Source organism: Pristiophorus japonicus, chromosome 2 (assembly GCF_044704955.1).
Source record: "Pristiophorus japonicus isolate sPriJap1 chromosome 2, sPriJap1.hap1, whole genome shotgun sequence".
Lineage (NCBI taxonomy): Eukaryota > Metazoa > Chordata > Chondrichthyes > Pristiophoridae > Pristiophorus > Pristiophorus japonicus.
The window spans coordinates 375,062,081-375,089,391 of NC_091978.1; the positions used below are offsets into that span (position 1 = coordinate 375,062,081).

The 27,311-nt window shown below is 42.5% G+C and overlaps 1 protein-coding gene across 2 annotated transcripts in view; it reads right to left on the reverse strand.

Moving 5' to 3' along the window:
- Positions 1–2,119: 2,119 nt before the first annotated feature.
- Positions 2,120–27,311, reverse strand: part of wdr32 (WD repeat domain 32) — a 30,982-nt gene continuing 5,790 nt past the window's right edge. The window contains exons 3-8 of one of the 2 annotated variants that reach the window (XM_070866339.1): positions 21,161–21,233; positions 18,108–18,305; positions 9,863–10,065; positions 6,543–6,659; positions 4,096–4,241; positions 2,120–3,151 (exon numbers count right to left, since the gene is read on the reverse strand). In XM_070866339.1, coding sequence (XP_070722440.1) covers positions 2,783–3,151; positions 4,096–4,241; positions 6,543–6,659; positions 9,863–10,065; positions 18,108–18,305; positions 21,161–21,233 — 1,106 coding nt within the window. In that variant the 3' untranslated portion in view covers positions 2,120–2,782. The remainder of the gene's footprint in view (positions 3,152–4,095; positions 4,242–6,542; positions 6,660–9,862; positions 10,066–18,107; positions 18,306–21,160; positions 21,234–27,311) is intronic. The other variant, XM_070866329.1, reaches the window with a different exon arrangement.

A 27,311-nucleotide genomic window follows, 5' to 3' on the forward strand; every position in this document is an offset into this window, starting at 1 on the left:
CAAAGAATTCCAGTAAATTAGTTAAACATGATTTCCCCTTCATGAATCCATGCTGCGTCTGCTTGATTGCACTATTCCTATCTAGATGTCCCGCTATTTCTTCCTTAATGATAGTTTCAAGCATTTTCCCCACTACAGATGTTAAACTAACAGGCCTTTTGTCTGCCCCCTTTTTTAAACAGAGGCATTACATTAGCTGCTTTCCAATCCGCTGGTACCTCCCCAGAGTCCAGAGAATTTTGGTAGATTATAACGAATGTATCTGCTATAACTTCCGCCATCTCTTTTAATACCCTGGGATGCATTTCATCAGGACCAGAGGACTTGTCTACCTTGAGTCCCATTAGCATGTCCAGCACTATCCCCCTAGTGATTGTGATTGTCTCAAGGTCCTCCCTTCCCACATTCCCATGCCCAGCAATTTTTGGCATGGTTTTTGTGTCTTCCACTGTGAAGACCGAAGCAAAATAATTGTTAAAGGTCTCAGCCATTTCCACATTTCCCATTATTAAATCCCCCTTCTCATCTTCTAAGGGACCAACAGTTACTTTAGTAATGCTTTTCCATTTTATATATCAGTAAAAGCTTTTACTATCTGTTTTTATGTTTTGCGCAAGTTTACCTTCGAAATCTATCTTTCTTTATTGCTTTTTTAGTCATTCTTTGCTGTTGTTTAAAATTTTCCCAATCCTCGAGCTTCCCACTAACCTTGGCCACATTATACGCATCGGTTTTTGACTCTCTGCTTCCTGTCTGTCAACCAGTTCTCTAGCCACATTAGTACATTACCCCCAATATCATGTGCTTTAATTTTGCACACCAATCTCGTGTGGGACCTTGTCAAAAGCCTTTTGAAAGTCCAAATACACCACATCCACTGGTTCTCCCTTGTCCACTCTACCAGTTACATCCTCTAAAAATTCTAGAAGATTTATCAAGCAAGATTTCCCTTTCATAAATCCATGCTGGCCTGGGCCAATCCCGTCACTGCTTTCTAAATGTGCTGCTATTTCATCTTTAATAATTGATTCCAACATTTTCCCCACTACTGATGTCAGGCTAACCGGTCTATAATTACCCGTTTTCTCTCTTAAAAATTGATGTTACATTAGCTACCCTCCAGTCCATAGGAACTGATCCAGAGTCGCTAGACTGTTGGAAAATGATCACTAATGTATCCACTATTTCTAGGGTCACTTCCTTAAGTACTCTGGGATGCAGACTATCAGGCCCTGGGGATTTATCAGCCTTCAATCCCATCAATTTCCCTGACACAATTAATAAGGATTTCCTTCAGTTCCTCCTTCTCACTAGATCCACTGTCCCCTAGTATTTCCGGAAGGTTATTTGTGTCTTCCTTCGTGAAGACAGAACCAATGTGAGAACTGGTGGATGATTTTTCTCCTTTTGTTTACCTTGTTAAATGTTTGCTAGTTTTCCTGTTTCAATTTATAATCTATTTGTTTGTAATGATTGGCTTCTTGAAATAATTTAAAAATTCAATAAAATAACTTTTACCCCTCATGATGATGTTTGAAGATGGTTTGGAGATAGAGATTTTAGAAGACATCATTCAGTGCAGAGGGTTAAAAAAAAAATCACAATAAAATGTTTTTACATATCAACCAATGCGACTTGTTGCAGCCTTGTCCTCTTAATTCAAGGTCACTTAAATCTGATCATCCGAATTTGTTGCACTAAATTCCTACTCCTATCTTATTTATGCTCAATTCAAATGACTGGATAATTCAAAAAATATTAGTGCAAAAAATGACTGATCAGCAGACTGTACATACATTGTAAGCAAAGATTAAAGAATGAATTAGTACAAATGTCAGCTGACTAAATTCAATTTCCCTTCCTCACCAAAACAGTCAATGAAATGTAAATGGCCCAAACGATGTCATTAGAAAACACCTTTTGTGGGTTTTATATGCGCTATAATTACATTGCCAGTAAGTCATGTTATTATAATTCAGTGTTACAAGTACAGAATGTTTACTAACAGTAGCTTATGCCAAGTGCTTTATATGCACTACAGTAAATTCATTAACAGTCACAGGTGTTGGAATTACAATTTAGTGTCACAAATACAGAAAATGTATTAACAGCGATGAAATTTGGATCATGCCAATTGCTTTATTGAAAGTTGACTGATACTCAGTAGCCATGTGGATGTTATATCGGCATGAGATTATAGATACATTCACCCTACGGGTGTTCCAAGTACAGTTCTTGGTAATGTTTAATTTTCACACATCAACCACAATGTACATTTGCACCTGAAATTAAATAATTTACTTTCCACTGTTTCACTACTTACAGAAAAGTTAATACTTTTGCGAATATTGCATTTTAACAAAAAAAACACACAAGCGTAAAGGCCAAACTTAATGCTTCTTCTGAATGGACCAACAGTGCTTTTATTCAATCATTTGATTTTTCACTAACTGAACTGCATTTTTCAAGATTATATGTACAAAAGCCAAGCTAACAAAATGTAATATGTAAATGCTGATATAATTTAACATTACCTGCAGCTATAAATTACTACAGTAGCACACAGAGTAAATGTCCATTCTTTTTTATAGGCAGCAAACTGCAGAAACAGTTGTAGATGTATGTGTTATTGGTTCATTGTATTGCACTGAAAACCATATTGGATTTTGAATCCTGACATCAAATACCTTAAACATTAATCACTAATTTTGATCTGCTCTAATTATTAAAACAATTTGCTTTTGCTTTGTGTTCAACACTTCCTGGAAGTAATTCAGGTTCTTTAAAACTTTGGCTGGTACAGGTAAACCTGTCCACTAAGGCACCCAGAGGCAAGCTGACAATGAGTGGGTGAAAACTTGGTTGTAAGCACAACATCACTGTGTGAGTAAATAGTTCTGATTTCCTGCAGTGCAGTTGCTTCTCTGGGTAAGCAATCACACAGTTCATTGCACTGGCTGTCAAAACCCAACAAGCGGATTCCATAGCCAAAAGGAGAGCAAATCAGTCGGCCATCCGGACTGAAACAAAGTTCCTTTATGTAACCACGGCCCACGTTGGCTTCTTCAATGTAGTGCGTGAGGGAAAGAGAGCAACGAGGAGAGGCTGCCCGAACAGGAGGCCCATCTTGGAATTCATAGATGCAAGTCCACTAGTCAAAACAGAAACATGAGAGGTTACTGAGCTCCTTCATGGCTGTACAACATACTTAGAAAAAAAACCTGTAGGATGATTTATAAACTGCTGATCCAATACTATTTGGTAGATAAACTAAGTGGAATCAAACTGTTTATCCAAAGGAAGAGAAATTCAGTGGCAAGACAACTTAGTTTGTACTTGTGTATCTCCCAAGTATAGTACAAAACCAAAAAGGCACAGTATCTCTGCTCTGTTCTCTATCTACTATTTCATTCATATTTAGATCTCCTCGCATGTACATTTTTGGTCACCTTAGTTCACTGCTCCTATTTGAGATTATTTTATTCTCCTAAGTTAAAACCAGCGCTAAGGCCTATCTTTCAGATCGCAAAAGCTTCCAATCGGTGTACCTCCTATAGTACTGAATGAAGCGGACACTTGATGAATGTTATGAAGATGCATTTCCAGTGTGAAGCCTTGCTCATTGGGAGCAGTATCAGGAGTTTGCACACCTAGGAAGGGCTGGGTTAGATTAGTGGCCTTGACAGCTCAGACTGCTCAATGGTTTCAGAGATGGCCCTTGGGTGCCCGTCACTTCCCTCCATCAATGTCTCACCCATCAATTCAATTCCAATATGGTTTATTCCACAACACAATCTCAGAGACTGAATTGAAAAAAACCCACAACTAGCATCACTATGTGTTCATCAGCATCACCCTGGTTATTGCATCAATAAAGAATTTAGGAGGAATTTAGGCATGACATGATGGATCGAATGGCCTCCTTCTGTGCCGCAATTTTCTATGAGCGACTCACTGAATAAACTGGCTGAGCCAACAGAGCTAGAGTACTTTGCATCACTGTAATCACCCTGAGAATCTGTGTGCTGGCTGGGGACATGTACTTCACATTGAAACAAAACCTCTTACACTTAAAGGCTCATTTAGGTCACTCACCTCTTGGTCATCAGTGTTGCTTGTACACCTAATTAATGTAGCCCAGCCTTTGGGATGAAGTTGTAATGATGTAATACAATTCCCTCGATCTCGTTCTGCAGGAATCTCTGGTGTTAAAACTTCAAGACTATTCCTTGGAAATCCAGCTGCAATACACAATTATTAATGTAATGTCCATCCTCCAATAGCTTCAGAAATTCTGTAAATTTCTATTGTGAATTATAAAGTAGATTTGGATAAATTTATAGAACTAGGGAATTACAGATTATCACATTCAAAGAGGTGAAATTTTTAAATATCATTTGTATAATTTTTAAATGTAGCAGAATTTCCATTAGTCTGCAACACTAACATATACTGTTGTATAACTTCATTATATGCAAGTATTCAAAATCTGCATGAAAAGGGAAATATATTGGTATTAGTGATATACACTTAGTTTAATTCAAAAAAATAACAGAAGACTAAAAATGAATTAAATACAATGCAACAATACATTTTAGCTCCTATAAGCTTCTGCTTTATGTGCGCGCTATAGGTTTTGGAAAACAACATTCTGCTCCATAGGAAGTTTCTGTCCAGTGTGATAGGTGTACCATAGCACAGGCCAGCCCACACTGCGATATGTGAGCACACTAGGTCCGTGCAGCAGAGCTGGTCTCCAATCATCCTGGTTAATCCTTGCCACTGGACCAAGACCTCGCTCTGTCAAGCCCGTGTGGTGGCTGGTGTGCAACGGTCACCCCACGTTAAAAAATCCACCCACAGGCATCTTCTACTCTTCAATATGTAGTTCAGTACCTGGAATATTAGGTCCTTCATTGAAACACTTGTGAACTCATCCCTTTTTGGCGTGGAAGCAAGTCATCCTCGACACGAGGGGCCGCCCAAGAAAAGAATGATACAGTACAGGAGGCGGCCATTCAGCCCACGTGCCGGCTCTTTGAAAGAGCTATCCAATTAGTCCCATTCCCCTGCCCTTTCCCCATGGCCATGTGAATTTCCCCTTAAGTATTTATTCAATTCCCTTTTGGAAGTTATTCTTGAATCTGGTTCTACCACCCCTTTCAGGCAGCGCGTTCCAGATCATCATAACTCACTGCATAAAAAATGTCATCTTCCCCATGGTTCTTTTGTCAATGATCTTAGATCTGTGTCCCATTAAAACATCCCACACTTCTAGCTAACTTCTCTAGTCTTTAGTTCCTATAAATATTTAGTCAATATTTTATATCCAAACAAATCATGGGTAAACAAATCGAATAATTAAAAATCCAAACCTTTGATCAGAACAGTCCCACAGGTGCCAGCCACCTTTGGGTATCTCAGTGAACCGATCACATAAGCAGAGTAAGCATGGGCAGGTTATTTGATCAGGGGATCCAATCCTCATCTAATGCCTCTATATGTACAGCTTCCAGCAGGGCTTACAGGATAGTACTGCGGGACAGGAACACTGACTGATTTCCCTCTCTCCATCCCCCACCTTCCTTCCCCCATGCTGACACCAAGCTCCAACCACTACCCTGATAGATCCTGGGACCCGAATGGCTCAGATCCAATGAGAATACTCTTTATTACCATTTTTGTTAGGTAGTATTATCAGTAGATAATAGAAAATAGTGCATTCAGGCTTTATTACTCTTTAAGCAAATCCTTCATAATCTATTCATAACGTCATCACCATGTTATTGAGGCATCACATCACTTTACATATGTACAAACCCTTGTTTAAATGCCAGATTCACAAAAGCTAGCCCTTGCCTACTGAAAGGAAGTCAGTCCAGAAATTTGTATGAATTAGAAAAGCTGCTTTTGTCAGAGGTGACATTAAAGTGGTGCCTAAGTTGAGTGAAACAAAACCAAAACATATTCATCTGTACTTCTGTGAATATAGATATTTATTCTCTAAAAAAGGAATAAAAATGTAAGAGATGTAACGAAAAAACTGAGTGAAGTACAGGTATAACAAAGGGAAAAAAACAGAATCAGTATTAATGAAAGATGTAAAAAGACCAAACAAAGCAAAAATATTGGTTTTGTAAATCCATCCTCACATGACAAATTCCTACCTCAAATCTATTCGAACGAGAAGGTACTGATGGAATACACCGAGCACTTTCCCTTCCACAATTGGAGAGGAATCAGCTTAGGGCATTCTCATTGACCTTGTAGCATTTGGCTCGACAGCATTGCCATCTCTAGATTCAGGTCCCCAGCCTCAATGCTCAGCCAAAGAATGGTACTTGATCAGAGAGCCCCGAAGGAGGGAAATGTGCAAAAACAGAACTTTTAAATGGAAATTAAACAAATTAAAACTGCAACAGTCATTTTATTTGTTAGCATGCTAAGGAAATGGCCAAAATATTTATTTTTAGTGGGGGGGGGGGAAAAAAAGAGTTTAAAATAGAAAACTATTATACACTGTTCTAATTTATGGCCGTTACCTTCTCTCTCGGTCTGTGCACAAGACTGTGATGGGGTTTTCTCAGAGTTCTGGCTTGTACCCATCTCATGATTTTGTGATCGTAAACCAGGCAAGCTGCAAGAAGACGTAGTCAAATCTAGTGAAACAAAAGCAATACAGGTAATGTTTTAAAAGTTTAAGGTTCAAAAGCTACCAGTAAGTTTATAAAATAAATAGAGATAGGGTAAGAAGCTGGCTCCAAAAAGAGAACCCCTTTCTGAGCACTGCATCTCTATGGGCAGCTTTGGGCTGTGGGGAAACCTCACTCGGGCCTCTGGTAAAACAGCAGTGGGCCCAGATTCGTCACTGGAACCTGATCTGCATATTTAACCACTCCCATCCCACCCTCCTGGACACCACAAATTCACATTGCAATCTTGCAGATCACTGCGGAAATGGACGGGGTGATTTCTGGCTTCATTTTAATTGCCCTGCTCCACCCAGTTTCTGATATAAAATTGACGCCAGAAACACAGCTCGAATCTCTCATATTCTTACCACTTAAAAAAAAAGCATCAAACCTCCTTATCGACCAATCTTCACACTGATTTGTGACTCTAAAGCATTAACCAAGATTGTGGCTCTACATATCGATGATCTCACTCCCCATCAAACAAAGTTTATCTGCGATGAGCACTCTTTTCATGTCAGAGGACATATTCAGAGGAATCTACTGCGCTGCACTCGAAGGGCCGAATGGCCTACTACTGCTCCTATTTTCTATGTTTCTATGATTCACTTAATGCAGAGAATGTTTTTGCAATTGTGCTTTTGTGAACGGTTTTGACAGATTAACTTTTCTTTTATACTCCAGCTCCTGCATCCTCTGTGCCAAATCAATGGTAGGGTCTCAGAAAACCTTGAGCTAACTACAGGGACATTTACATTTGCCTCTTATTTGTCCGAGCTACTGAACACCTTATCCCAGTGTGAGACAGGTGGGAGAGTTCTAATGACTGGGTCAGGACCGTATATCAATTATAGCTCATTGTGTTTCTAATTCTGGTACTGTATGTCTCTCTCACCGGTGATGATTTGTATACAAGAGTACGGTGCGGTGTCTGCCTATGTTGTATTGAAAAGGAAGCTCCAGGCTCTCTGTCTCGTCTAGAAAACAAGAACTTATTTTTTTAATTTAAAGGATGGATATGGTGTGTGTGTATATATAATATATTTGGATGGGCAGCTCGTGTAACTTGTGAGTACTTTATAAAACGAACGATTCCTGTATTGTTATCAGAGACTCTATAACCAAAAGCAACATGCTCCCTCTAATATTTTGCACATAGATAGGAATTTAAGAATCAACTTGTTCCCTTGGTTGTTATACTTACTCCAAGGTTATGTCTCTCAGGCCAGTTACAAAGGATGCAAATGGAATATAAACAGGCTAAGTGAGTGGGCAAGAACATGGCAAATGGAATATAATGTGGATAAATTTGAAGTTATCCACTTTGATAGGAAAAATAGAAAAGCAGAGTATTTTTTTTAAATGGTGAGAGATTGGGAAATGTTGGTGTTCGGAGGGATGTGGAAATTTACTTTTAAAGTTACATTTTCTGTTAAATGTACCCTTTTGTAATAAAACAAAATGGAATCTCAATTCTCCCAGAAGTCCCGACAGCAGACAGCCTGCCTCTGTTATAAACATGTTAACCTTGATTGATAGCCAACTCATTTAGAAGCTTGGGAATCATCTGTGTGAGCGAGGGAACCTTGAGCGTATGCTCCCGAACAGAAAGAGCGCCCATTTGTTTTAGGATTATACTCCCAAGCAGTAACTGTCGCAATGTTAGAAGTTCCAGATAAAGCTTGTATAGATATGTAGAGAATTAAACGAATGTAATGTTAATTAAGTGATTGAAGAACTCCTTATCTGTATTTGCTGACCGCAAGGGCAGAACTGATACACGTGATGGAACCATAACTTCTTTGTTTGTTCTTCTGTATAAAGATAATGTGTTTTTGTATTACTGTTGAAGTCTTCGCAGAGCCTTTGACTCAGCAAGGCTTTCCCTTGCAGCAAGTAAATTAAAGGGAGCTGTTTATGTCGGAGTTTCATTTTTTTTAGTTAAATTGAGAGTCGAGATTTCGACAGGGACCTGGGTGTCCTTGTACACCAATCACTGAAAGTTAACATACAAGTACAGCAAGCAATTAAGAAAGCAAATTGTATGTTGGCCTTTATTACAGGGGGATTTGAGTATAAGAGTAAAGATGTCTTACTGCAATTATACAGAGCCCTGGTGAGACCGCACCTGGAATATTGTGCACAGTTTTGGTCTTCTTACCTAAGGAAGGATATACTTGCCATAGAGGGAATGCAACGAAGGTTCACCAGACTGATTCCTGGGATGGGGGGGATCGTCCTATGAGGAGAGATTGAGTAGACTAGGTCTATATTCTCTAGATCGCATTGAAACATACAAAATTCTTACAGGGCTTGACAGGGTAGATGCAGGGAGGATGTTTCCTCTGGCTGGGGAGTCTAGAACCAGGGATCACAGTCTCAGGATAAGGGGTCGGCCATTTAGGACTGATGAGGAGAAACTTCTTGAGGGTGGTGAATCTTTGGAATCTGTGGAAGCTCAGTTGTTGAGTATATTCAAGACAGAGATTGATAGATTTTTGGATATTAAGGGAATCAAGGGACATCGGGATAGTGCAGACAAGTGGAGTTGAGGTAGATCATCAGCCATGATCTCACTGAATGGCGGAGAAGGCTCAAGGGGCCAAATGCCTACTCCTGCTCCCATTTCTTATGTTCTTATTAACAGTGCAAGTATCAGCTTACATTGTATTGCCGCTTGAGTCACCCACTTTGCTATCAAAATGAAATGCAACCACAAGTTCGGCTTTAATGCAATCGGCTCCCTAATCAATGAGAGGTAGCTTTGTCCAATTGCCTTCAGTTTTGGCCCATCAAGACTTGCAGGGGAAAAAACTGGATTGCTGCCTCCTCATCACTATATAGTCAGTAAAGAGTCATTGTGGGTGTGAGAAATAGTTGCCTAGCATGGCTCACTGCTTGTAGTATAGGAGAAGGGGGAGAAACAAGACAGCTTATTACTGTTCACATGGTTGGTGCAATGGGTTTCTCCTTATGGTATGACAAGGAGCAGGTGAAGAACTTCTTCCATAGCACAGTATGCAACATAAAATTCAAAATGTTAATATGGAGTCAGTATTTTAACAGAACATTTGAAACCTATTTTACAAATGAATAAAACTAGATTCTATAAACACGGTGATTTTTAGGGCAGTAACCTTTGGAAGAATTAGAATGCTCATTTAACTAACCTGTACTTGAAGCAGAACGTTTGCCTCTCAAGCTGCGGTAACTAGAAACTTCCAGTGCCTGGGTTAAATCAAGGTCATGAAGAATGAGAAGATAACCGGATGATGTTGATATGAGCATCTTTGAACAGTCTGGTGTTAAACGCATTCGCATGAGGTAACGGGTGTGAAAGAACTTTGTGTGAGGACAGCCATCTTCTGTGCATCTGTTTCAAAAGAAAGACAAAATGAAAGTTAGAATTATTATAACCGGCAATGCAATGTAAGCTGATGCTCCTAATGCCTACAGTGAGAGCACTGCCATCAGCTGGAGGATTAGCTATAGGTGAAGCATTGCTACAGCTCATATTGGCACCGTGCTAACTTTAAATGTGTAATATTGAAAGCAACTTTGAATTGGTACTTCGGCTGTCTGTTCCAATGTTGATGCAGCCAGGACCTGTTTAAAGACATCCTATATCGAGAGCAAGCACATGCTGAATGTAACATCAAGTGACAGTGACCAGCTAATGCTACACTCAGCATACAGCATAAAGTTTTTCAATATACAGGTCTTGACTGCAATGGGAGTGGAATAGACAACTGAATTGTAAGTGCAACATGTATTCTCTGCAATTATTTAGTCAGACTACAGTAATATGGAAGTCAAGCTCCGAAGAGTCTGGATAATGAGGTGCGCATGACAAATTTTGTCCATTATGACTGAATGCAACATCCATTTTAAATCACAGCCTTTAAATTAAAATAGGCAATTGTTTCGGTTCCTAAGTTTTGTTCGGTGCATGTTATGCTTTATAACCATTTATAAATTATAACCATTATTTATAAATAAAATCAACTGTAATTGATTTCCCAGAAGTCTGCTCTTATGGCTTTTATCACAGCAAAAATGTTTTGAAAAGCACCTGTCTTCTGAAACTGTATCCCTGCTTGTCTCCCACTCTTTCAAAGCTCTCATAAACTGTTATTAAAAGGTCAAGACTCATGGAATACAGATTATTCAGATGACTGAAAATTGGTTTCAACAAAGAAGTCAGAGGATGGCGATGAATGGAAAATGCTGTGATTGGAAATGGGAACCAGTGATATCACACATTGGTAATACTATAAAATTCGCTGATGACATTAAGCTATGTAGGTACATAACAACTGGAAGAGAGATCGATAGTATTCAGAGACATTCAGACCAATTAAGCAGATGGTTTAAAAAATGTCAAATTGATTCAACTTGGATAAAAATAACAATGCATGTAGGAACAGGAGGAGGCCATTTAACCCCTTGAGCATGTTCCTTTTTCAATGAGATCATGTCTGATCTGTGACCTAACTCCAACTATCCTCCTTTGGCACATATCCCTTAATTCCTTGGGTTAACAAAAATTTATCAATCTCAGATTTAAAACCAACAGTTGACTGAGCATCAGTTGCCGCTTGTGGGAGAGAGTTACAAACTTCTACCGCCCTTTGCGTGTGTTGCCTAACTTCACTCCTAAAAGGTCGGGCTCTAATTTTTAGGCTATGCCCCTAGTCCCAGACTCCCCAACCGACAGCAATAGTTTATCTCTATCTACCCTTTCTGTTCCCTTTAATATCTTGAAAACTTCGAGCTTTCTAAATTGCAGAGAATACAATCCTGGTCTCTCCTCATAATTTAACCCTTGGAGTCTGGGTATCATTCTGTCAAACCTACGCTGCACTCCTTCCGAGGCCAATATATCCTTCCGAAAGTGTGGTGTCCAAAACTGAACAGTGCTCCAGGTGTGGTCTAACCAAGGCATTGTATAGCTGTAGCATAATTCTACACCTGTCCTCTAGATATAAAGGCCAGCATTCCATTAGCCTTTTTGATTATTTTCTGTACCTGTCAATGATTACATCGGATATACGACACAGAAACTGGCCATTGGGCCCAATCAGTCCATGTCTGCGTTTATGCTCCACTCGAGCCTCCTCCCGTCTTTCCCCATCTAAATCTAACAGCATAACCCTCTCCCTCATATGCTTGTCTACCCTCCCCTTAAATGCATCGATACAATTTGTAAAGTCCTGTCCCCTCAGTACAGATTTACACGAGGCATGTAGTGAAGTCAAGGTCACTCTGGACCTGCACCTTTATTTCACAGCTCTGGAATGCTGCACTTGCCTGAGACCTGTCCTTATATACCTGTCTCTTGCAAGTGCACCCCTGGTGGTAAGGTATGCTGGTGGTTACAGGTAATATCTTATTACAGTCATGTATAGCATGTTGGAATACAGTTATATATAATAATGTAAGATACATGACATCACCCTCCCCCAAGGTCTTATTGTCTTTATAGGTTCAGTCTCTCATGTGGAGCGTCTGAGTTGTGGTTCAGTTGTTTGCCTTGGTGTCTGTTTTTCTTTGGGTGTGATTGCTGGTATCTCGCCTGGGATGTCTGTTTCGATTGGTGTGATTGTTGTTGACTCGCCTGGGCTGTCTGTTGGGATTGCCCTTTCCTCAGGTTGTTCTCTCTGTCTGTCCACCAGGTGTGGTGCGAGTTCCAGATTGTCATCGGTAAATCTGCTTTTGACTTGGTCTACATGCCTCCGGCAGGTTTTGCCATTGTCCATTTGTACTACCAGTAGCCTGTTTCCTTCCTTACCCGTTACTGTCCCTGCAAGCCATTTGGGACCCCTGCCATAGTTTAGTACAAACACTTTGTCCCCTATCTCATTCCATCTCCCCCTCGAATTTCTGTCATGGTACTCAGTCAGCTTACGGCGCTTTGCCTCAACGATTTCATGCATGTCTGGGAGGATTAATGAGAGCCTTGTTTTTAAAGTCCTTTTCATCAACAGTTGCGCGGGGGGGGTGGGGTGGGGGGGTGGGGGGGATCCCAGTCAGTGAGTGCGGACGAGATCTGTATGCCAACAGCAGTCGCGACAGGCGACTCTGCAGCGTGGGACCTTGGATTTTAAGCATGCCTTGTTTAATGATTTGCACTGCTCTCTCCGCCTGGCCGTTGGAGGCCGGCTTGAACGGTGCCGTCTTGACGTGATTTATGCCTTGGTCAATTATAAAGTCTTGGAATTCTGCGCTGGTGAAGCACGGACCAGTGTCACTGACCAATATGTCAGGGATTCCGTGCGTTGCAAACATGGTTGCGAGGCTCTCCACAGTGGTGGAGGTTGTGCTCGAGTTTAAAATGGTGCATTCGATCCATTTTGAAAATGCATCTACAACTACGAAGAACATTTTGCCCATGAATGGGCCCGCATAGTCTACGTGCACCCGCGACCACGGTTTGGTAGGCCAGGGCCAGGGGCTCAGTGGAGCCTCCCTGGGGGCATTGCTGAGTTGGGCACAAATGGTGCACCTTCGGACGCAGAGCTCCAAGTCCGCGTCAATACCAGGCCATCAGACGTGGGATCTGGCTATGGCCTTCATGAGAACGATCCCCGGGTGCTCGCAGTGGAGCTCCCGGACAAATGCCTCTCTGCCTCGCAGAGGCATGACTACTCGGCTGCCCCACATCAGGCAGTCTGCTTGTAGTGATAGCTCATGCATGCGCCTGTGAAAGGGTTTTAATTCCTCGGGGCAGGCATCGCGAGCCTCTGCCCAGTCACCGGTTAGGACACATCTTTTTACTAAGGATAACGTGGGGTCGCTGGCCGTCCAGGCTCTGATTTGGCGAGCCGTCATGGGCGAATCTGTGGACTCAAAGGCATTGATTGCCATGACTATCTCACAGTCCTGTTCGTCAGACCCTTCCGTGGTCGCCAGGGGTAGCCTGCTGAGCGCGTCGGCACAGTTGTCTGTGCCTGGTCTGTGCCTTATGGTATCGGTCCTTAGTTTGGTGTCGGCCCTCGTGAGTTTTGGTCTGTCTCTTTTATGCAGCCACAGTTGTTCAAATTGTTGAGCGGACATGAGAGATTGACTCGCTCCCGTATCCAGCTCCATGTTGACAGATATCCCGTTGAGTAGGACCCTCATCATTATAGGTGGCGTCCTGTTGTAGGAGCAGCGGCCATTGATCGTGTTGACCCGCTGTACATCGGTGTCCCGGGTACTGTCCCCACCATCTTCTGGTCCGCTTTCCGACCCATCCGATTCGTATACCAGCCGAGCTGCCGTTTTTTTGCACATGCGGGCCAAATGCCCTGTATATTCACGATTTCTGCAAACAGCCTGCTGAAATCGACATCCCTTTGGCGAGTGCCCACCCCCACACCTCCAGCACAGACCTGTTCCATTGTTCAAAGTGTTCCCAAAGAATGAGCTGCGTCTGGCTGATCTCTTTTGAGCTTCTCTCAGTTTGTAGTTGATTGCTCGCATTGTGGGTTGATGAGGTGTGAATGGCCGTTCCTGTGGCCCTTGATGGCGTCTGCCTGCTGTCGAGAGCCTGTTCTCCCGGTTTTGTCTGTGTGTGGGGGTAGCAGCTTGTTTAGTGCTGTGAACTTCTTGTTCCGATATTTCGTTAGTTGTCGTACCTGCATTGTAAATCAACCTCGTTTCTTCTTCCCCTACCAAGAATGTCTGTGCAACCAGTGCTGCTGCCTCTAAGGTCAGGTTCTTGGTCTCTATGAGCTTTCGGAATATGCCTGCGTGGCCTATTCCTTCAATGAAAAAGTCTCTCAGCATTTCTCTCCTCAGTTCATCGGACAACTCACATAAACAAGCCAACCTCCGAAGTTCCGCCACGAAGTCGGGTATGCTCTGGCCCACACAGCGTCTGTAGTTGTAGAACCTGTGTCTGACCATGTGTAGGCTGCTCGCTGGCTTCAGGTGGTCTCTTACCAGTGTGCTCAATTCTTCAAACGACTTGCTTGCTGGTTTCTCGGGTGCCAACAGATCCTTCATTAAAGCATATGTTTTCGAGCCACAGCTGGTCAAGAGATGGGCTCTTCTCTTGTCTGCCTTATCGTCGCCTAACCAGTCTTTGGTTACAAAGCTTTGCTGGAGCCTTTCTATAAAGTCCTCCCAATTGTCTCCAGCATTGTACTTTTCATCTGATCCGTTGTTCGCCATTCTGTGGATTCTGTAATCCCGTAACCCGTCGCCACTGTAAAGTCCTGTCCCCTCAGTACAGATTCACACGAGACATGTAGTGAAGTCAAGGTCACTCTGGACCTGCACCTTTATTTCACAGCTCTGGAATGCTGCACTTGCCTGAGACCTGTCCTTATATATCTATCTCTTGCAAGTGCACCCCTGGTGGTAAGCTATGCTGGTGGTTACAGGTCATATCTTATTACAGTCATGAATAGCATGTTAGGATACAGTTATATAATAATGTAAGATACATGACACTATTTGCTTCAACCCCTCCCTGTGGCAGTGAGTTCCAAATTTTCACCACTCTCTGGGTAAAGTCTACCTACCCATTATCCCTACTCTGTCTCTTGCCGCTCAGCCAATTTCCTAACCAAGTCAATACTTTAATTTGGCTTTAATTCCATGAGCAACAACTTTTGCTAACTGTCTCTTATGTGGGATTTTATCAAATGCCTTCTGGACGTCGATATAAATAACATCCATAGACATTCCCCTGTCCCGTTTTGTAATGGGCTAGTGGATTGTGGACTGAGCCTCTAATAAAATCCATTGGGGATACAGTCAGGCATCTTCCTACCACTAAAAATTCAGGAAGGGTTTGGCCCATTCAAACTGGCAATACCAAAAGGTGGCACGTGGTACCAATCGGTCAAGGAAGGCATCAATTATTTGGTAGTTGCCGCATGTTAAGTGTTCGAGTCATCCGGGTAACAATGCATTTATATAGCGCCATTAATGTAGTAAAACTTCCTAATAATGGGGAGGGGAGGGAAACAATTTAGAGTGATCAATGACACAGGAAACAATTCAGAGAAGAGTAGCCAAGCTGATTTCAGGCAATCGGGGAAGTAAGCTGTGAAGAGTGGATCAACAGATCAAACTTAATTTCATTGAGAAAAGGAAGTGATACAGATATTTAGAAAAATAATTGGTGGCGGCAAGCAGGCTATTTACCATCATCAGTGAATACCAAGATCAACGATTTACCGTCATCAGTGAACACCAAAAGTAGGCTTTTTAGTGTCATCAGTGAACACTAAGATCAACGATTGAGGGTTAGAGACATTAATAAATTATAATTCCAGCATCTGCAGTATTTTACTTTCTGTTTGCATTCATGTGTTTGATTCACATGGGGTTAGGAAGCGAGTATAGAGGTGTTTGGTGCAGAATCCTTGGTTGAGGTAGTCACACAAAGACAGTGGAAGGAATAGGCTCGCTGGACTGAATGGCTTCTTCTTGTTTCAAAGTTCCTTAAGTTATTGCCTCTTTGTAGAATATGACTGGCAAGATAACCAAAGCAGAAAACAACCAATTTGAAATTAGAAAGAAACTCAAACGCTTAACCAATGAAAAAGAAATGAATAGATATGACAGTAATTGCAGACATAGACGTTTTCTACATTCACTAGAAGATTTCCTGTAATGTTGTTTATAGTGAGTCCTCTCAGCTGCTGATCTTTTCCCCTCTCTCACTGACACCCTGAACTATTGTCTTGCTTCCCCATCTCAGTCTTTCTCTTACCCAATTGGTTGAAAACACATCTAAACATCCAATAATTAAGTGAAGAAACAAAATGATGGCAGTCCTGGATGGCGGGTCACATTAGTGGCCAGAGGCCTGCAAGTACAGCCGAACAGAGGCCTGCAAGTACAGCCGAACAGAGGCCTGCAAGTACAGCCGAACAGAGGCCTGCAAGTACAGCCGAACAGAGGCCTGCAAGTACAGCCGAACAGAGGCCTGCAAGTACAGCCGAACAGAGGCCTGCAAGTACAGCCGAACAGAGGCCTGCAAGTACAGCCGAACAGAGGCCTGCAAGTACAGCCGAACAGAGGCCTGCAAGTACAGCCGAACAGAGGCCTGCAAGTACAGCCGAACAGAGGCCTGCAAGTACAGCCGAACAGAGGCCTGCAAGTACAGCCGAACAGAGGCCTGCAAGTACAGCCGAACAGAGGCCTGCAAGTACAGCCGAACAGAGGCCTGCAAGTACAGCCGAACAGAGGCCTGCAAGTACAGCCGAACAGAGGCCTGCAAGTACAGCCGAACAGAGGCCTGCAAGTACAGCCGAACAGAGGCCTGCAAGTACAGCCGAACAGAGGCCTGCAAGTACAGCCGAACAGAGGCCTGCAAGTACAGCCGAACAGAGGCCTGCAAGTACAGCCGAACAGAGGCCTGCAAGTACAGCCGAACAGAGGCCTGCAAGTACAGCCGAACAGAGGCCCGCAAGTACAGCCGAACAGAGGCCCGCAAGTACAGCCGAACAGAGGCCCGCAAGTACAGCCGAACAGAGGCCCGCAAGTACAGCCGAACAGAGGCCCGCAAGTACAGCCGAACAGAGGCCCGCAAGTACAGCCGAACAGAGGCCCGCAAGTACAGCCGAACAGAGGCCCGCAAGTACAGCCGAACAGAGGCCCGCAAGTACAGCCGAACAGAGATCCGCAAGTACAGCCGAACAGAGGCCTGCAAGTACAGCCGAACAGAGGCCTGCAAGTACAGCCGAACAGAGGCCTGCAAGTACAGCCGAACAGAGGCCTGCAAGTACAGCCGAACAGAGGCCTGCAAGTACAGCCGAACAGAGGCCTGCAAGTACAGCCGAACAGAGGCCTGCAAGTACAGCCGAACAGAGGCCTGCAAGTACAGCCGAACAGAGGCCTGCAAGTACAGCCGAACAGAGGCCTGCAAGTACAGCCGAACAGAGGCCTGCAAGTACAGCCGAACAGAGGCCTGCAAGTACAGCCGAACAGAGGCCTGCAAGTACAGCCGAACAGAGGCCTGCAAGTACAGCCGAACAGAGGCCTGCAAGTACAGCCGAACAGAGGCCTGCAAGTACAGCCGAACAGAGGCCTGCAAGTACAGCCCGACAGATAAATGCGGACATACAATGTTGGCATAAAAAGCGTGACTCAAAAATGATACAGAAAGTAATCTTAATGTTGAAAGGACGCGCTAATTTCATTTTTAAAACCACGACTACTATTCTTTCTGAAAAGAAAATCAATTTTTGTGAAGTGTACATCCACTTCATTTTATTTGAAAAAATTAACGCTTAATGCATAAAAAATGTTGCCTTTCAAAGGTATATAAAATATGGCTTATTTTTAAATTAAATTTACACAACTTTGTATTGGTGCGGTCTTTCCCAGTGCTGTATATTCTTATTCATCACAAGCTCATTTTAGTTTTATCGCTCAGAAAACAGAGACTTGTTGAAAAACGTACAAAACACCAACCTATTTGTGTCCCATGTGATGACATTCCCATCAAATCCTGATGTTACTAGTAGTCTTGTATTGGTATCATATTCAATGTTCTTTACCCAACTAGTATGGCCATGCAAGGTGCAGACCTTTGTGTTGAGGTTACGTAAATCCCACAGTGCAACTGTAGTATCATCAGAGCAGGTTGCAAAGAGCCGGTTATCAAGAAACCTAAAAGAAAAACATACCATAAGCTGAGATATTGATTATGAAACAATAAAACTTCTCAGGCACAGAACAGTGAAGCCGTATCTGAAGCAGCTTCAGTAAAAGATCTATTTTAAAAGCCATCCTAAATGATCAGTGAAATTTCCATCCAATTTCTAATACAAGCTCTCAGACAAGGATACACAGATTGAAGCTCAGACAAGAAATGAATACATTAACTTCTTCATGCAGAGTGTGGTGAATGTGTGAAATAGCTACTCAGTGAGGCTACAAATGGGAAAGATATTTAAACATTTCCAGAGGCTATGGATGGAGAGATTTTTGGCAGCTGACAAGACAAAATAAGAAAGGAAGTCTATGACCTTTGGGAGTGGCCCAATGAAGGAAATGGACTTTTCTGGTCCTAAGGAGATGGGAGAGGGGAGATTGGGGGCGAGTATCTCGAATGCTGTATCGTAGGCAGGCATGATCTTGTGGAACTTGCTTGCCTTAGGGAGCTGGGAGGAATTTCCCAGAGCTTTCCTTGATATCAGTTACAGATTCTGCTTCCTTCACGTCCCAGGAATCAGCATTGCTGATGACTGAGAGACTGGTGCATAAGGTTGCACTGCATATGGATAGTGAGAGCCTGAAGGTCTTTTCTTGCCCTTCTTTTATATTCATGTGTTTGTATCCACCATTGCTGTTTCAAATGGATTCTGTAATTGGCAACTCTTTATTTAATTGTTGATGAAACATTGGTGATTTAACCAGACAGATTTCTCTTGCTGCAGTAATCCAATACAACGAACAAGCTTTCAGAAGACATGTCTCTTCCATCTTCAGCTCCATGCATTGGTACCATTTATAACTGTAAAATCCACTTAAATACCAGTAGTAACTACCTTAGTTAACATGCTAAGAAGATATTTAATATAGATTTTTTAAATGAAGAAGGATTTTGATGGGATGAATAAGAAAAGACTGGTTGGGAAGTCGGTGATGGGGTCAATTTTAAATTCTCACTAAGTGTGAGGAGAAAGGTTAGAGGAAACTTTGTTAGGCAGAGGGTTGTTGGAGCACACTGGGAGTAGATCAGGCAGAGAATATTGGATTTTCGAAGGGGAAAGTGTATAAATATTTGAAGCAGAGGAAGATACAGAGCTTGATGTCAGCAGCTCATGTCCATTCTAGACCTTGTGCTCAACAAAAACTTTAATTCTTTCATCTCAATGTACAGTGCCTTTATATTCTTTTAGCTAATCTCGTATTTAAACTGCCTTTAAAGCAATGAGCAGCACCGATGGAAATAACAGATCTTCTGAAAGCTAAACTCGTGTGTTGCATTGCTACAGCAAGAGAAAATCTATTTATAATTAAATTACATTTATTGTGTTGTTTTTCACTTTCATTTTCTCCTCCCCAAAGGAGGGGCTAAAGCTTGCTTCTCAGGCCCCCACCAATGCCACTTTATAACCAGCCACTGGAAGGTGCATAATATTAGTTTGGAGATGAATCTCCCTTCCCTTTCTGCTGCCTATGGGAAGTGCCCAGCCTCCACTAGTAACCTCCTCTCAGCAGCATGGCCAAGCTGGTAATTCACTGGGTAGGAAACTGCACACATACCATTTCCCATCACCAATGCCCATGTTGAGAATGTCCAACATGTTTCAGGGTGATTTATCATAAGCTGACATGAGTCAGCCCTAAATCCAATTGCTCCTTGACAATTGATCAAAATTTCCCCAGCTAACAAGTAATTACCTCCACCAACACACACTTCCTAAAATGGCAACTAGAAATGTTCATTAATTAAAACCTACCACAACAAGCCAACTGCTTCAGGAAGGGAGGGGGGAGGGAAAACTACCATTCAGTGTAGGTACAGCCGGTATCTACAATAATGCAACATCCATCAGTGATGCAATACCAAAACCTCATTCCGCAGGAAATCAAGTATCTCTTGCTCCAAGGCTCAGTAAAATCCAAAGCCCTGAAGACAAGTTGACTAGATGAGGATGGCCAGACTCAATCCTCTACATCAGTGGCTAGTGGTGATAAGGATGGCCAAAGTAAGCTTTCCACATCAGGGTTGGTAGCACTGAAGCCAGGCTGCAATCAAAACATTCAAATGGAATACCAATACCAAAGTTTTACATGGCACTTGCTGTCTGAGCCACACTTTGCCCACATACTGTTAATGCCTGGAACTCAATCGGTTGCATTCAATTTAAAGCACAGCTAACCATCTATTTATTCAATCGTGGTTGAAACATTTTGACAGCCCCATTAGCACCTCATTATTGTCCCATAATTCTTCTATCCACTTACAATTATTTCCAACTTCACCCTATTGTTATACAACTTAATAGAAAAATACGACAGTATTGATGCAAACTCTTGTCGGTGTTAATTCTTTAATATTTTAATCCATTTTTCTGTCTACAACCCCAATCTGTATGGATCTGTGCAACACTATTACCCCTCCCATCACTGTTTGACAATCCCAATCTGGCCATTGAGAGCTCTCAGGGTGTATGTGTTGGGGAAGCATACATCAGTGAACTAGCACCTAAAGCCTATGATTGCCACGAGGCCAGTGACTACAGATTCTAGGCGAAGCCCTGATTCACCAAAGTCCAAGGTAGCCAGCAAGCACAGGTACAAATCCAACTGGCGGGAACAAGATTTCCAGATGTATTTAGTGCAGCAATATGCTGTGCCACAGAAGAGCTTGGCGTGGGCTCATACCTGCTGTACCCACATGGCAAACTCCTGATCTTGGCCATGCCAGCAAGGGAAGAAGCTGTGTGGAGGCTTTCCCAAAAATAATTTAAAAAACTATAATCACTCTCATGCACCTTCCAGCAGCCACTTACAGAGAAACATCAGCAGAGGCCGAGGAGCAGGTCACCTGCATGCCCTCCCAAATGGTGCATGGCAGGGGGGAACCTAAAGAGGGGAAGAAGAAAAATATATTAAAAACAGAGTGCCCCCCAGGCATTATTTCTGCTTATAGTTAACCAAGGTTTACATAGCAGAACTCAAAAAGTCCCAAAGGAACTACCTATTTGATCCGATGATTAAGACTTTGTCACTAGTAGCACTTGCCTTGGAGACATTACTAAGGTTTAAACTAATTTGGCAGGGGGATGGGTACCAGGATGGAACATTAGAAAGGGGAAATAAAATGCTCAAATAGAGGCAGAGAGCACTAAAGTAAGAAATAATAAGGTAATAGGTGGGGTCCAACGAGGAGAGAATACAGGATGCGTTTACAGTGTATGTATGTGAACGCACGAAGCATAGTAAAGAAGGTAAGTGAGCTGCTGGCACAAATAGCCAGATGGGAATATGATGTAGTGCCATTAACTGAGACCTGTCTCAAAAAGGGCAATGCTGGAGAGGGAGGATGTCCTAGAGGGGTCAAGGACAAAATCTATATGCCTCGAGTTAAGAAATAATAGAGATGCCATTATACTATGATGTAGATTAAGAAATGGGAAAAATATGGAGGAGAAAATTTGCAGAGAAATTACAGAGAGGTGCAAGAACTATAGGAGTAGCAATAATGGGGGGCTATCCTAATTATAGACTGGGATCATAATAGTGTAAAGGGCAGGGATGGGGAAGAATTTTTGAAGTTTGTTCAAGAGAACTTTCTTGATCAGTATGTTTCTAGCCCAACACGGGAGGAGACATTGCTGGATCTAGTTCTGGGGAATGAGGTAGGTCAAGTGGAACAAGTGTCAGTAGGGGAACATTTAGGGAACAGTGATCATAGTATCATAAGGTTTAGATTAGCTATAGAAAAGGACAGGGAGCAGACTAGAGTAAAAATGTTTAACTGGGGGAAGACCAATTTCAGTAGGGTGAGAATGGATCTGGCCTGGGTAAACTGGAGACCTATGCATGGAGGCAGAGGGTGTGGCTGAGGTACTAAACGAGTACTTTGCATCTATCTTCACCAAGGAAGAGGATGCTGCCATAGACATAGTGAAGGAGGAGACAGTGGAGACACTTGATGGGATAAAAATTAATAAAGAGGTATTAAGAAAGGCTGGCTGTACTTTAAGTAGCTAAGTCACCAGGAGCGGATGGGAAGCATCTTGGGATGCTGAGGGAATTGAGGGCAGAAATCGCGGAGGTACTGGCCATAATATTCCAATCCTCCTTAGATACGGGCTCCTTAGCCAGAGGACTAGAAAATTGCAAATGTTACACCCTTGTTCAAAAAAGGGTGTAAAGTTAAAGCCAGCAACTACAGGCTGGTCAGTTTAATCTCGGTAGTGGGGAAGCTTTTAGAAACAGTAATCAGGGACAACATTAATAGTAATTTGGATAGGGATGGATTAAAGAAGGAAAGCCAGCATGGATTCATCAAAGGCAAATTGTGTTTAACCAACTTGATCGAGATTTTTGATGAGGTAACAGAAGGTTGATGAGGGTGATGCCGTTGACGTAGTATACATGGATTTCCAAAAGGCGTTAGACAAAGTGCCACATAATAAGCTTGCAGCAAAATTAAAGCCCATGGAACAAAAGGGTCAGTGGAAGCCTGGATACGGGATTGGTTCAGTGACAGGAAAGAGAGCAGTGGTGAATGGTTGTTATTCTGACTGGTATACAGCGGTGTTCCCCAGGGGTCAGTTCTAGGACCACTGCTTTTTTTGATATATATTAATGACTTGGATGTGGATGTACAGGGCACAATTTCAAAATTTGCAGATGACACAAAACTTGGAAGTATAGTGAACAGTGAGGAGGATAGTGATAGACTTCAGGAAGACAGACAGGCTGGTGGGGTGGGCGGGCATGTGGCAGATGAAATTTAAGACAGAAAAGTGTGAAGTAATGCATTTTGGTAGAAAGAATGAGGAGAGGAAATATAAACTAAAGGGTACAATCCTAAAGGGGGTGCACGAACAGAGAGACCTAGGGGTATGTGTGCACAAATCGTTGAAGGTGGCAGGGCAAGTTGAGAAAGCAGTTAAAAAAGCTTACGGGATCCTGGGCTTCATAAATAGAGGTATAGAGATAAAGTGTGGAAATTATGATGAACCTGTATAAAACACTGGTTGGGCCCCAACTGAAGTATTGTGTCCAATTCTGGGCATCACACTTTAGGAAGGATGTGAAGGCCGCAGAAAAGATTTACGAGAATGGTTCCAGGAATACAGTTTAGTTGATAGACTGGAGAAGCTCGGGTTGTTCCCCTTGGAGCAGAGAAGATTGAGAGGAGATTTGATAGAGGTGTTCAAAATCATGAGGGGTCTGGACTGGGTAGATATAGAGAGAAACTGCTCCCATTAAAGAAAACACTTTTTTACGCAGAGAGTGGTTAAGATCTGGAATGCGCTCCCTGAAAGGGTGGTGGACGCAGACTCAATTTTATCTTTCCAAGGGGAGTTGGATAAGTATCGGGCAGAAAAAAATTGCAGGGCCACTGAGAAAGGGCAGGGGAGTGGGACTAGCTGAGAGTCAGCATGGGCTCGATGGGCCGAATGGCCTTCTGTGTTGTAACCATTCTATGATTCTATAACATATTTCTAATCTACTGAACCTTCTTTAGAACCTCTTCATTAATCCAAGCAAAATGCAGCTGCAGTAAGCACTAGAGGGATCAGCTATGATACTTAATGTCAACAAAATTCTTCCTGCAATTTTCTTTTTACAAATTTTAAAGTCAGGGCTTGGAGTTGCACAAATATGATGGGTAAAGAGAAACAAAGGGACAGTATAGAGATGCTATGCAAGACATGGGAAAGGCAAAGTCACGCGATCAAACACATCACATGCTATTAAAGAAAAAAGCACCTAAACCTTCCCGGTCAATATGATGGCTTTGGTTTAATTATCTGATTACCTGCAATATGCAACGAATGAATGCAAAATACCGTTAGCTGAATGTGAAGTATGTATGTTTCCTTCGCAATTGGAAAAGCATCTCCAGTCCTCTGGAGGGCAAGATATAAATAACTAGCTGTGTCCACAGCACTGCAAATTTTCCTAGTCTAAGCAGTGACAAGCCTATTGCTGGATGTTATTTCAGCAATATAATTAATTGGATTGGACCATTTAAATTCATTGCTGAATTACATAAATAATGTAAGTGGCTGGGAGCATTAAAGGCTACAACACATTCAAGGAATTATCTCTTGGTCTGTCTCTTTGGCTTAGAGGTAGGAAGCAAAGGTCGATGGTTGATGGATGTTTTGTGACTGGAAGGATGTTTCCAGTGGGGTTCCGCAGGGCTCAGTACTGGGTCCCTTGCTTTTTGTGGTATACATCAATGATCTAGATTTGATTATAGGGAGTATGATTAAGAAGTTTGCAGATGATACTAAAATTGGCTGTGTAGTTGAAAATGAAGTGGAGTCATGGACTGCAGGAGGATATCAATCTATTGGTCAGGTGGGCAGAGCAATGGCAAATGGAATTTAATAACTTTGGGAGGGCTAATAAGGGTATACACATTAAGTGGTAGGCCACTTAAATGTATAGATGAACAAAGCGACCTTGGAGTGCTTGTCCACAGATTCCTGAAAGTAGCAGGCCAGGTGGATAAGGTGGGTAAGAAGGCATACGGAATGCTTGCCTTTATTGGCCGAGGCACAGAATATAAGAGCAGGGAGGTTATGCTTAAATTGTATCATACTCTGGTTAGGCCACAGCTGGAGTACTGCGTACAGTTCTGGTTGCCGTATTATAGGATTGCACTAGAGGGTGCAGAGGAGATTTACCAGGATGGAATGGAGAATCTTAGCTATGAGGACAGATTGGATAGGCTGGGTTTGTTCTCTGGAATAGAGGTGGTTGAGAGGAGACCTCATTGAGGTGTATAAAATATTGAGGGGCCTGGATATAGTGGATAGCAAGGGCCTATTTCCATTGGTGGAGAGTCAGTTACAAGGGGCTTAGTTTTAAGGTGGCTGGTGGAAGGTTCAGAGGGGATTTGAGGGGGGGCTTCTTTACGCAGAGGGTTGTGGGGGTCTGGAACTCGCTGCCTGGAAGGGTGGTGGATGCAGAAACCCTCACCACATTTAAAAAAGGTGCTTGGATGGGCACTTGAAATGTCGTAACCTGCAGGATTACGGACCTAGAGCTGGTAAGTGGGATTAGACTGGATAACCTCTTGTTGGCTGGCGCAGATACGACGGTAAGTACTGCAGGGAATCGAATACGGCCAAGGTGATCTCCCGGATTAGTTTCGATCACCTGGATGGGTCGGAGAGGAATTTTCCAAGATTCCCTCCCCCCCGCCCCCCCCCCCGATTGGCCTGGGTTTTTATCTCTCCCAGGAGATTGCATGGCTCCGGTTGGGGTGGAGTGTAGAATGTTTCGGTGCAAGGGGTGTCGCAGTTGTGTGAGGCGGACTGATTGGGCTGGGTGCTCTTTACCTTTCCGTCTTTGTTCAAAGGTTTATATGTAAGCTTCAGGGCTGCTGACCAAGGGCCGTGCGGCTCTTTGTCGGCCGGCGCGGACACGATGGGCCGGAATGGCCTCCTTCTGCGCTGTAAATTTCTATGTCGCCAGTAGACCTGAGTATCAGTGATCAAGCTAATCAAATGCTAAGTACTTTTGTTACTGTAATAGTAAATCTATACAAAATACACTAAAAAAGGTAAATGAAAATAAACATTTAAATACTATCCTCTTTACCTTAATTTCTTTCCATTTCACACCTCTTAAGGTTTAAATACTTTGTTTCCTCTGTTTTCTGATTCCCTTGGGACCGATTCCAAGAAAATTGTTTTCTGATTTGTTAGTTTTCAGCCAAAGGCTGTTTATTTCCAGCCTATTAAGGCCTCAAACTCAAAAAAGGACACGATGACGGCCGCATTACGTTGTCTGACACGATGTTCTAACTTTGCTGCTGCTGAAGAGTTCACATCCATGTGCCGACAGCTTGAATGTGCTCATTTGTTCACAGGGGATTAGTAATTAACACCATGTATAGAGAAATACTTACGTCTCAGAAAAGTCTCAAAGCACGTCACACACAATGAACTACTTTGATGAAGTACATTGACCAATTACATGGGCAAAAAAAATGTTTTGTAGCAGTAAGACGCTAGACAAGGCGTGTAGCAAGAAACAGATAGAAACTAAGTCTACACCTGTGGAGAAAACAGACAAGTTAACCTTGTGGGTGCAAATCCTTTTTCCAAAATGTTTTTCAAATGTTTTGAAGAAAGCTCTACACCAGAACATTAACTTTTCTGTTTTCACCAGAGATGCCTGCTGAGCGTTTCCAGCATTTTCATGGTTTGCTTACGATGTCAGGTAGCTGCAGTGTTTTGCCCTTTACTAGATTAATAATAGGATCAGCTAATAGGAAAAGGAGGTTTAATGACAAATGCAAATGTATTGCATAAAAATAGAAAATAAAACATAAAAACATTTCTCCATTGTATCCTTCCATGGCCTTGCTCCTCACTACTCCGTAACCTCCTCCAGCCCCACAACCCTCAGATTTCGGCACACCTCTAATTCTGTCCTCTTGCTATCCCCACTTTTGATTGCTCCACCATTGGCGGCCGTGCCTTCAGCTGCCTGGGCCCCAAGCTCTGGAATTCTCTCTCTAAAACTCTCCACCTCTCTCTGCTCCTTTAAGACGTTCCTCAACACCTACCTCTTTTGGTCACCTGTCCTAATACATCCTTATGTGGCTCGGTGTCAAATTTTGTTTGATAACGCTCCTGAGAAGCGCCTTGGGACGTTTTACTACGTTAAAGGTGCTATATAAATACAAGTTATCATTGTATTTGCTTGAGGATTTTGAGGAACAGGAGAATTCTCCAGTACATGGTTGAAAATGACAGCTGCTTATATTTATTAAAACTATGTAATTATGTCAATGATTTTTGAAAATTTTGTACAATTATTTCAAAAGAACATTTACAGTATATGTCTAGAATAGCCTTTAAATTTCTGAAATATAATTCTTCTCTGGGAATCTAATCGCAAATGTCAACATAAAACGGAATCATACAAATGCAAACACAATACAGTCGCTGCCTTTCATAA